Source organism: Lonchura striata, chromosome 1A (assembly GCF_050655825.1).
Source record: "Lonchura striata isolate lonStrDom1 chromosome 1A, ASM5065582v1, whole genome shotgun sequence".
Classification (NCBI taxonomy): Eukaryota; Metazoa; Chordata; class Aves; order Passeriformes; family Estrildidae; genus Lonchura; species Lonchura striata.
Genome location: NC_140741.1, coordinates 39,798,565 through 39,810,578, shown reverse-complemented (window position 1 = coordinate 39,810,578; position 12,014 = coordinate 39,798,565). Strand labels below are relative to the sequence as shown.

The following is a 12,014-nucleotide window of genomic DNA, read 5'->3' as shown; positions in this document are numbered from 1 at the left end:
TCTTCCTTGTAACCAACATTCTGGGTTTCAGGCTACATAATTACTTTGTTAATCTTTCCAGATAATAGTCTAGGGTTTAATCATTGCTTCTAATCCCTTATTTTAGTGGATAATATGGATCTCAGCTCTCCATGTCTACCAAGTCATGCAATCACACTAAACAAGGAACAGTAAACAGAAATTTTGTTTAACAATAGCCACAGGGAATCACAGAAACTGTAAAAAGTATAATAAAATTATTCAGTATATAATGCTGAAGTAGATAAATATTGTTTCATATTTGTGACCAAAATATCAAACCCTGAATTTAGTTACCCTAATGTAAGTCTGTGTCCAGACATTTTTACCCAGGAATGAGGCATTTACCCAGGAATGAGGCATTATACAGCTCTGAGCTTATGCAGCAATAGAACCTGCTGTAGTGTGTTAAATATTTATAGCAGCATATTAACATCATATTTGAATATTGTTATGAATACTTACTAGGGTCACTTTCATTAGCGTGTGTGTGGGTATGCGTGTCCCTCTGTGTGAGAACAGTAGGTTTGCTCTGGTCTTTACAGATGTGGGGGTTTGTCTGGACCCCAGCAGAAAGACAACAAGCAGTGGCATGTATCTGCTGCTGAACTGGGCAATAATCTAGTCTATTATTTAAACATGATCTTATTGGCAAGCGCATTGGTTTTGTTTTATTAAAATTCCAGCACTTCACATTTTTATTAATCACTTTCCCAGTCCTATTCAGTTGTGTTCTGATGCCTGTGCTGCGGTACCATAGCAACACTTGTTAATGCTAATGAAACTGCAACATCCTAAGCTCCCCGACAGAGCAGCCCTGTTAAATATGGCTATTAAGCACAGTTGTATTTCTGTTAGTTCCAGCTCCCAGCAGACACCTGCTCTATAGAAACTCTGTTCTGAATTATTAGGATTCGGTAACTTACAGCTTTTCTTAAAGCTGTCATTTAACTGGAATAAAATTCTCATATTCCTAGACAGCAAATGCTACAAAATATGTACAGTGTCTGTACAAAGTGACAAGCTTTAGCTGTAGGATTAAGTGTTCTTTTGAAGTGCTCATTTGCATTCAATGAAAAAACAGGCAGGGTTGAGACTGATTGATCTTGGGGGAAGCTACAGGATGTGTTGTCCCCTAGAGCACATGGACGTTTTAACTAAATATCATTCATAGTGTGTTAACAAGCAGAAGTAATCGGTAAATAATTCCTCATGAACTCAGACTAATGCAACTTAATAGAAGTACTTGAGGGCTTTAATATATTGAGGTAGGAGATGATTATGTACATTGATTCTTCTTTCACTAGGAAGAATATTTGCATGTAGTATTGGTGAGGACCATGACAGGGTGTTTTATTTTCATTATTCTAAGTTTTGGCTTTGAATACTGTTTATTTGGCAAATCATTAGTCATCCATCTTTTGTGCTCTGGAAAACAAAGGAAAAATCCTGTAATCAGTATAAAATTGCTTCCAAGAATATGACCACAAATTAGGGAATGCTGCTGTGCCAACAAATAGATGCTGTTGTGCCAAGGCTGCAAAACAGGGATGCTGTCATGTATGAATTTCGAGTGTCAAGATGATCCTTCTTGATACTCTTGCATCATCTCAAAAACAGTTGATTTCAAGACAAAGCTTTAAAACTGCTTGTTTCCTAAAGAGTTTTAAATGCAGCGCTCCTTTGTGCTGAATTACCTATAGGAATACAGGTTGGTTCCCTAATGTACTCTCCAGAGGGGTTTGGTCATTTCAGCAACTAAATGTTTTTGCCATGTAATCAGTGAGAACTTAGGGGAGGGTGCTCAGCCTTTTTGTTTTCCATTCAGCATCTGTTGGGCTTCTAGTGTGGAGTGCCAGGTTTGCTAGGTGTCTTTTGTTTTCCTGTCATTCTTTCTTCCCTTTGTTCTTTGTATATCTAAAAACCTGTCTTTTGCTCATTATTTGGACTCCTATATTCACCAGTATGTCTTTGTTGTGTTCATTTTTGTTTTAGGATCATTTCAAGTTCTTGTGCTAATCTCATAATATTAACCAGCTGTATTTATGAGATAATAAACCAGATTTGTAGGTAATGAATTGATCCATTCAACTATTGGATTTAATTATAAAGACACTTAACATTCCAGCAGATATTCTTATTTTGTGTCATTATCCTTGTGGTAACCAACAGTGGGATATTTATATTATAAAGTCCTCAGCCTAAGGCCTCATTGCTGTGCCGTAGACTACAAAAATGACAGGAAACCCATAAATATGTCTTAAGCAAATTTGTATTAATTCCTTTTTCATCATTTCAATTTTCAGACTTTGCAATGCCTTGAATTTTCAAAGTATTCTTCAGTTAGTAATAAATCAATTAATCTCTTTTAAAATAGTTTGATTTCTTCTTCTCTATTTAAAAAGCCTTGTCTTTGGACTTAGCTCCTTTTCATCTGTTCCTGGGACTGTCATTCCTTTTTACCTAGCGGCAAAGCTACAAAAAGAAGGATGTGAGTGCCCCTGTCCTCAGCATTGTTGCAGCCCAGTTTATGGAGTTCCTCCCTCAGCTTGCTGGTTGCCTGCTGGAAGGGTCTGCTGCTCCCTGAGCTCTGCTTGAGGCACTGCTGCAGATTGCATCTCAGGGCCAAGCTGTGTGAGTGAAGAGTTCTAACAGTGAAGTTACTTCATTTATCTGAACCCACATTCCTCCACTTTCTAGTTAGAGAATGTAATTCATGCAGCAGTGTTCAGTTTGTCCCCAGAGCTAGTCAGAGCAGATAGTTCAGATGTACAACCAAGCAAAATTGAGCACAAGAGCTCCACGCTGCATTTAGTGTGCATTTAGTGTGTTAGGTGTACTCATGCTGACACCAGTGGATTCTGCAAACTGAAGCCAGTGCTGTGTCCTTGTTAGGAAACAGTGATAAAATCTTAGTGGCTTCTTTTCCTGTGTGTAATGCCTTTGAAGAAACCTCACACACTGTGGCAGGCTTATGCTAAAATTGTATGAGACAGCTGAGGCTGTAAAGCTGAGAAGAAAGGAGGAGGCTGAGAGCAAGGCTATGTTTCATCTTACTGCTTCTCACCTTTGACTCCTTAGTTTGCTCTTGCCCTTGGTGGACTCTTGTGTCGGCAGGCATTTTCAATATTCTTGAGCAAAAAGAAAGGAAGGAATGGTTCTTAATGATAAAGAGCTGGATTGACTCATCAAAGGATTTGGCAAGCCTGGGAGCCAGCACAAGCAGAAGGGCAATGGTAGATGGTTAGGAGCAGTGGGATAAGGTGGAGAAAGTCAGGATAATGAGACGTCCCTGTGCTTCTTGGTGGCAGCAAGTGGTTACACTGGCTAAACTATCTCTGGGGACCTTGCCAACTCCCATCCAAATGGTGAATCTTTCCTTCCTTTTCTTTCTGATAATAATATCTGTTGTATTGGCCATAACAGTGCATGGCATATTGCTTTGTGATAATTGCATGTGTGATAATTGCATGTGTGATTGTGCAGGTGGAGAGCATTGCCCATTTTGCTGTAGGCTGTGTTATAACTTTGTGGGTGGAACATTTACTTAATTGTCCAAAGGAGCATTGGTTTGGAGCTTAGAATAATTGTATTCAAAAGTAAAAATGTTCCAGTAAGGAAAATGAATACATTTTCATCTTGTTGCTTCATTAGCTGTGAAGATTAACTAGTCTATATTATAACAATTCTTAAAATAAAATAAAGCCATATGATTTCAATAACAGGCAGACTTATTTAATTTACTTGTTTTCCCCCCACTGTTGTGATGGTGTGCACAGTCCCTGTGCAGGGATCAGAAATGCATTGTACTAGGTATCCTGTGGATGCTTATTAAAAAAAACAGTGCTTATTCATGTTTTGAAAGTAAATTGTTTTCTATACCATCTCATTCTCAAATATCTTCAAAGTATTTATTTTCCTCTGAAGAACTTGGTATACTTCTCAGTTTTAGTTTTCAAAAATGTATTCCTCCGCTCTTTCCATTCTACTAATCTACATTTTTTAGCTCTGAATTAGCTGTTAAAGACCATAGTTTTATCTGTCCTGCTAAAGGTTGAACAACATGGCGTTAGCTGCCAGTTCTGTGACTGAGAAAGGGATTTTCTTATTTTTTGAGTTCAGAGGGCTTTGTGTGAAACGTTTGGGATATCTCTTTGCATTACAGTCATGCTGTTTTTCTGTTAGGCAGAGAAGAAAAACTCAGGGGCAGCAACATGATTCATCCAAAACCTAATGGATGGGTTTTATAAGGCTCTCTTCTCATAGGGAGTATCATGAGTCCTGTGCTGTTCATCACAGATGCAGTAAGGAAGGGTGATGTATTTTGCTGATGATACACTTGTATATCACTTTTGAGTGATGCACTTTTTTTTTCTAAGTGGTAAACAGGAGGGCCAGCTAAAGCATTGCATGAAATCTCATGTTATTTAAACAAATTGCACCCAAAAAAGTGCTAGTCAATGTTAACAAATGCAGAGTAACACACAGGAGTGAACACACAAAGAATATGACCACTGTCTTGTGTATTAACACCTGATTCACAGCTTAGGAGACTTTGAATCATTGAAGAGAATTCAATGGTTAATTCAATGATCCTAAAAGCAAGTGAAATACCAGAAGTAAAAAGTACATAGAAGAGAGATTGAAAAAGAAAAACATCTGTGCTGATTTTGAAACATATTTCCTTCCACTCTTGAACATTTTCAAGCTACCTCTTGCCACTTTGCATGAAAGGTAGAGTAAAACTAGCCTCAAGTTGAACCAGGACATCAAGGAATAAAGGGCCATTACAAAAACATGAAAAGTTGATGCAAGTTTTTGTAGGTGTTAAAAGTCCAAGAATTTCAAATTTCAAATTCAGGAATAAGTCAATGGAGAGAAAAAAATAAAAGCTGTTTATCTGAGGGGCTCATACTGCCTTTGACTTAAGCTCCCCATACTCAGACTTCTGGAAGACTATTCTATTTGTGTGATTACTGTTTGTTTGGCCTATTTTTATACCATTCCTAGGCAATTGCTTCTCACCCTTGTCAGCCAGGGCACATGCACCAGAGGGGTGTTTAATCTGTCTCTGTGAAGTTATTCTTGCAGTAGATTCTGCAGTAGATTCTAAGAGAAAAGCTTGCTACTTTTCCCTCATTTTCAAGTCTCTCTGCATGTAGAAATCTTGGAGTCTGAGAATACATCTGAGAGTTTTTATTTCCTTGTTAGCCCTGAGCTGTGCTATAGTTAACAGCTTTTATTCAGTACCTGTAGCCGCTCTGCTCCAAATATAGAAACAAAATTAGCTGCTTTTATAGAGATTTCAATATTATGCTTGGATTTATTTGTACTACATTAGTCCAGTAAGTGCTATGCTAAAGGCTGTGCATTTGTTCAGCTCTGTGCATTTATTCTCTTGTTCAGTGTTTTTTGTAGCAGATGAGTAAAATGATATTTACATGGATTCCTTTTTCCATTGTCTCTTTCTTTAAGTGCTTTCAAAAGAAATTGCATAAACTTCGCATTTGCCAAACTGCTCTGATAGCCTAAAGTTATTCTCTTTTAGTATTAGCTACTCTGTTTGGGCAGCAAAAAAAATCTTCACCCCACTTTATTCCTTTCAGCAGCTCATGGCTACAGTTAAAGACTTAGCGGTTCTGTTTTTCTAGCCGGAGTGGTTGCTAGTCACAAATACCCTTACTAAACAACTGTATTGGCTCCTTGTCTGTTTTGTAGCAGTCCCTGCTCTACACATCTATCTGTTGAAAGTTGATTTCTTGAGGCAGAGAGGTGGATTTCTAAAGATTTAAATACATCATTGCAAGAGACCTGTACCAAAAATTAACAAAAAGCAGTGTTGCTGTTTACTGGGTTAAATTGAAGTGGCAGACAAAGTATCTTCTTAGTTCACTTGATATCGGCAATTGCAAAGGAAATTAAGTTCTGCTTTTCTCCATAAGCATGGTTTAATGCTTCTTCAGGCAACAGAACAGACTGAGAATGGACAAAGCTGGACTCTTGCAGGTACCACCAATTTTTCTTGGGAGATTTGACCCTTTCATGAGGATTGCTCTAGCACATAGGGTAGCCACTGCTGTTCTTAAAATAGGACAAAATGGAACGATTTCTGCAATGCTAGTTTAATAAAGAAATTTCTAAGGAAAGGGAATGGGTTGAAGTGTAGATAAAATTATGAGAAGAAAAGTGTTAGATTGTGCACAGCAGCTGTGTTGCTCCAGGTAATACCATGCTCTGTTTTCTGCCATCTTTCCGCAGTGCTTAGTTTTTTGTGATAAATTGAATTCAGTGTAACCCAGCCATCAGTCTTCAGTCAAGTCAGTGCCTTTCCAGGAAGTTCTATTCTTCAGAAGTCCTTAGGAGAAACCAGTCATGCAGGGCATATATATTGTTCCAGGACAGCACAGAGCTGATAAAGCTGTGTTTCCTATGGTTTTATTCCCTTTACCACGTATGCCTTCCAGCAGCTCCAGCTTACCCTCAGTCCCCTGGAGCACCCCTATCAGCCCGTGCTGTGTCTGCTTTGGAGTGCTGTGTCCATGCTGGCAGGGCAGACACTCCGGGCACCATGTGTGGTGGAAGACAAAGTCTCATTCCTCTCTCCATGCCCGTTCCTCTGCCTGAACACAGATTTGACACAGAACTTGTGGGGCTACCCAGGTCTGCCTCTGAATGGGATTGTCCCGCCCTTCTTTGGTTATTTCAGAGTCTTGGTAGAAGGCAGGGTAGAGCACTGATACATTAACATATTCTCCTAGGAAAAAAAGCTAAATTACTGTGATTTTTAAAAATTATTTTTCACATTTTCCATGTGAGCAAGTTACCAGGCTGTCAGATTTAGTATGCCTGCCAATGTATAACATCTATATGTGATTTTTGTAGGGTGAAAGTTATCTGGTAAATATTAATTAAGGTTCCTTTAAGCATGTGTATTTTAAAATTCATGTGTGACAAAATAACAGACTTGAGAGAGGCCCTTTTTCTTAATGCTTCAGGTATCTTCAGAAACTGATGCCCAGGAGGTTCCCTCAGAATATCAGGAGATGGTTTTGCACTGTGAGGGTGTCTGATCCCTGGCAGAGGTTGCTCAGAGAGGTTGTAGAATCAAAGCCATTTACTTATGGCCCTGCACAACCAGTCCTAGGTGCTTCTGCGTGAGAGTCATCCTTGACCAGACGACCTCCAGAGGTCCCTTCTAATCTCATCCATTCTGTCATTCTGGGAAATTTCATTTCTCTATAGAGGTGTTCATGTCACTGCAGGAATCCAAAGACACAGAGTTTATTCTCCTGCTGCATAAGATAACTTCATAATAAGTCCAGGACACTCATGTTTTTAGTTGTCAACTTCAAGAGGGCAGGAACATGAAGACTTTTTTCTGTTTACTTTTTGCTATCCAAAATTTAAATATCTAAAATTGAAGATATGTGTTGAAATTGTCATCTGCTTCCAAGATAAACCCTAACCCACGACTGAGGTGTAATTCATTTGGAAAACAAACACCACAGTTTACTTCTGGACAGTTGGAATTTGGTTAGGCTAATGGGGCCAGTTGTTTAACTTTCTTGGTCAGTGTTTCTTAATGAATTATACTAATTTATGCCAATGGAAGAGCTTATGAATTTAGACCAATGTTGTTCAAATGGGGAACACACTCATGCCAGGACAGCATGTGGCAATGACTCACTTCTGTGTGGTGTCACTTGGGGAACCTGTGTCTGGCTGGTACAGTATGGTACAAACATGGGCCATTCACCTTTCCACATGGAGCATGGCTGCCCCTTCCTCAGCATCTGTATGGTTAGAAAGTGCTCCAGAGGGCATAAGCATCCCTGTGGCAATAATTTTTATCAAGGACAGTCTTTTGTCATAGAACAGTAAATTAGATGTTAATGGGGAAAAAAGGCAAGACAAATGCATATCTTCAAGTCAGTCAGAAAGGCATAGAAGTATTCTGCAAAAAATAAAAGTGTAATTAGGAAAATTAACATGTGAAACAGTTTGTACTATAGTCTAAATACTTCCTGATACTCTGAGCAATGTGGCTCAAGGAGCCACAAAGACAGTAACTTCATTCATATCAACAGGTAGATTAGATAGTGAGAAGAAGAAAAGTAGGTTTACCATCATAAAATTTCTTTAGTAGTAAGCAGAGTACCTGTGTGTGACTGACTTGGTGTCAGCTGGGAGTTTCATTTGGGAAAGACCTGAGAACTGTCCTGTGCTAACCTCCCAGTGCCCTTCTTGGAATCAGTGCAGTCAGCCTGATTACAAGCATCTTACTCCTCAAGTGATCCATGCAACAAAACTGAGATTCAAACAGGTTTTACATTTATTACCTAAAAGTACTCAAAAAGATGTACATTTATTTACGTAGTCAAAATAAATTATTATTGTTTTTATTCTTATTTTAGATACCGAGTGTATTTTGGAGCCTCTGTCTCTGCCAGAAAGTCCAGGTGGTATTGATGCAGTAGAAAGTTCTCCCTATGTGCCTTGTATTTTCTGCAAAGAATGCTATGTCTTAGCAGAACAAAACCAGCTCCTGAAGCACATGATTATTGAACACAAGCTTGTCATAGCAGATGTGAAACTAGTTGCAGATTTTAGAAGGTAAGGGTTACATCATTTAAAATGAGTGTGTATGTGTGCAGATGTTATTGAAAGCTCTGGAAAAGTAGAGATCATCTTTTTAAAAAGATATTGTGGGAGGATTTCTGCTAACTTTTCTCATGAGCAATTTGCAGCTGGGCTGTAAAGTTGTTTTCCTATTTCCTTCACTCTCCCTAGTGTCTAGATGTTGCTGGGACTAGGGAGCTCAGTTTTAGAATACACAGCAATTCCTGTGTTTGACATTTTTTTATATATCCTAGGGTCTTCTCAGGTCCTGTCACTAATCAACAAGTTGTGTGCAAACTAGAAATCTGTTTTTTAGCAAAGCCCATTCCAGACAATCAGCTTTCCTAATCCAGGGTTTTATTTGTGTAGGGCAAGACTATTTCTGTCCCTGTACAATGTCCTAAGGCTGTGTATTGTACACAGAAGCTGCACAGTACAGGATCTCTCACATTCTGGATGAAATTTATTTGTGCTACTTTAAGGACAGTATTCCCCCATGAAAATCACATTTAATCCTTAACTGTGCTTTACAGTACTGTGATCTACATACAGCTGTGACTCCTTCTACAGCTGTGTCATTGATCATCTCACCAGGGTCACATTTGGCTTTCTCTCTTTTAACTTCCTCCAGTAGCTGGCATGGCCCTAGCTGGCTTGTAACTTCAGAGACAAGGTACTTGCTTGTCTTTTTGCTTTCCACAGTAATATATGGGCCAGGAGGAAGGCTTGACAATACCTGCCAGTCTGTAGATAGTTCTGCTGTAGTATTTAAGTGTTAGATGGATAATTTCTCAACTAAAATCAGTTTTCTAGTAGGTCTTCTGTCACTAGTTACTCAGTCAAAGTCAAGACCTTGTGTCTATCAAGACTCAAAAAAAAATAAATAATACAATATAATTTAGGAAGAGAAATGTAAGCCACATAAATCTTTAATCAAATGTATGAGCTTAACGTTGCTTAAAATTGAAAACTGATGGTAGTTTTTGTTTGCTTTTCTGCTGAAGGCAGGCAGAAGAATGTACTGTTCTTTGGAGATAGTACTAGTATCTTTGGGTAAGTAAAGGAATTGAAGGTGCTCAGTCATGGACCACTAGTCTAAGAGTGCTTGAGGGAATTATTTTGCATTAATAGAAATGTATTTTAAAATCACCCCTTCAAAAAGGGCCCATTTGGATTCTTTTTGCTGTTAATGCAATTGGAAGGTAGCCAAATCTTACAGAAAGTGGCCCCAGGACATGAAATGATGGAATTGTTGCTCTGAAATGTGCTTTCTCTGATTTGCTGTATTAGTAAAATAGTTTAATACTACACACAAAAAAGATAATATATTCTGAAGTGTTGAACTGAGGTGTGGAAAATACAAGGATCAATTCTGTAAAGATAGTATTATTTTTATATTTAACTATGAGTTGCAGCCAGTCTTAAGATTACATTTCTTGACAGAACTGCAAGAAGTGGATAATCCAGAAAAGACCGATGCTATGGAAGATTTTTTTCTTTTCTTTTTAACTTTGAATAATAAAGATAAGTTGGCATAAGTGCAGAGGGAAGAGATAACAGGAATAAGCTTCTGCTTCATGACTCAACATGATCATTCATTCTATATCCCTGGAAGTATCACAAGGCATTGGTTTTATCTGGTCATTGATAATTTGGGTTAAGTCTTATGATATGAAATCCCTTAACTGCAATTTCTGTGACACAGACAGTTATGGGCAGGTGAGTTTGTACCAGTGCTCATTTTTCTCAGTGCAAGGGAGAGACATTTATTAAATGAGCTCTTGAAATGTCTTCATTTGCACATTTATGTCCTAAAAGCTAAGGATTACTTAGTCTGGAAGAACTATCGTTCTGTTTAGCAACTCTTTCAATGTGCATTACAAACGGTGGTTTAGGCAGGGGGAGAACTAAAGACTCACTTCTCACTTACTGACATCTGATGATGCTGCTGAAAGAGCCTCAGCCACATGTGCTGTCTTCACTGTGCTCAGCTGTGTGCTACACCAGAGGTTAGTCCTCTCTGTGTCAGAGTTAGCAGAAAGAAAGATGTGCTGATTCCTTGGCTGCTGCAGTTGAAGTCCTCAAATATATTAGGTGAGAATGGTAGAGGCATTGTGAGCCACTATGAGATGTGATAGCTGTGGCAAGTACGCTTACAGATTGCACAAATATTAAAAGCTGCTGCTATAATGTCATAATAATGATATGTCATTTTTTAATTATCTTTTTCCTAATTTAGTGGCACAAAATAAGAAGTAGTCATTGAATAGCCTTTACCTTACCAACTCTCACATGATTTATATCATACATGAGCATAAATTAAAGCGAGCACTTTAAGCATGTTCAGATTATTTTTTATAGTAAAATTCTGAATAATTAGCGCAAGAGTTGCTTGGTTCATTTCATCATATAAATGAAGTGATGATTTCTTCTGGGTTAGACAGTAGCTTCCTAGTTCAGTGGAAATCTAATCTCGGTTGTGTTCTGTTGATGCAGCTGTAATACCAACAAAGTACAGATTGGTTTTAAATTGTAGTTGATGGGTTAAATTTTCAAGATGTGTTTAAGTCTTTTCTTATTCTGTCTGCTGTCTTACCCCCAGGTGTTCAGGGACTTTATTGTTCAGTCTTTCTAGTTGTCTGCCAAGCTACAGCTTTCAGTGTAACTCCACAGGACACCTGCCAAAATTTCACTTTTGTCAAGTTGGTGTTTTTATTGAGTTTTAGCTTTCTGACTGCATCTTGCAGAACACAGAGTACAATATTTTGGGAATTTGAGAATGCTCTGTAATAGATCTTTTCAGTAAAAATGCATCTGAGTGGCACTTCTGTCTGTAGATGTGAATAGGTCACAGTGTTTATGCAAAGCTTGGTGCAAATCTGCTTATTGAGTTCTTTACTTTGACAGCATGGTTAAACCCAGTTTAAGTGAAACTGAATTAATTTCATAAAATTGAAAACTAATACGAAGGAAGAAAAAAGGGACATAGGAGTTAAAAAAAAGAAACAAAAAGACAAGTATTTAGAGCATGAAGAAAACAAGGGCTAATCAATTTTTTATTAAAAGCTTTTCAGTGTTTCTTTTTTCACTGATCATCTCCCCCTTATTTTTAAAGCTATATCCTGTACTGGAAGAGGAGATTTGCAGAACAGCCTATCACAGACTTTTGTAGTGTGATAAGAACAAATTCAAAAGCTCCATTAGGTAAGTATGGCTCTTGCTTACTCTCTGGTGGGCAGATCATGTAATAATTTCTGGCATATACTGCTGCTTTGAACAGCCAAGTGTGTCTAACACTAGGTCAGAAAACCACAGAAGTAATGTTTAACTCTTAAGCACATATCTAAACTTACCTTCTCCAATGATTGCAACACGTG

General features: G+C 38.2%; 1 protein-coding gene across 3 annotated transcripts in view; it reads left to right on the top strand.

Moving 5' to 3' along the window:
- The window catches only part of ZNF277 (zinc finger protein 277), a 42,084-nt gene that overhangs the window by 9,067 nt on the left and 21,003 nt on the right, over nt 1–12,014 (top strand). For 2 of the 3 annotated variants that reach the window (XM_021545257.4, XM_085568333.1), the window contains 2 exons: nt 8,433–8,631; nt 11,753–11,841. In XM_021545257.4, the coding sequence (XP_021400932.3) occupies nt 8,433–8,631; nt 11,753–11,841 (288 nt within the window). Of the gene's footprint in view, nt 1–8,432; nt 8,632–9,645; nt 9,691–11,752; nt 11,842–12,014 lie in introns of all 3 variants that reach the window. The other variant, XM_085568332.1, reaches the window with a different exon arrangement.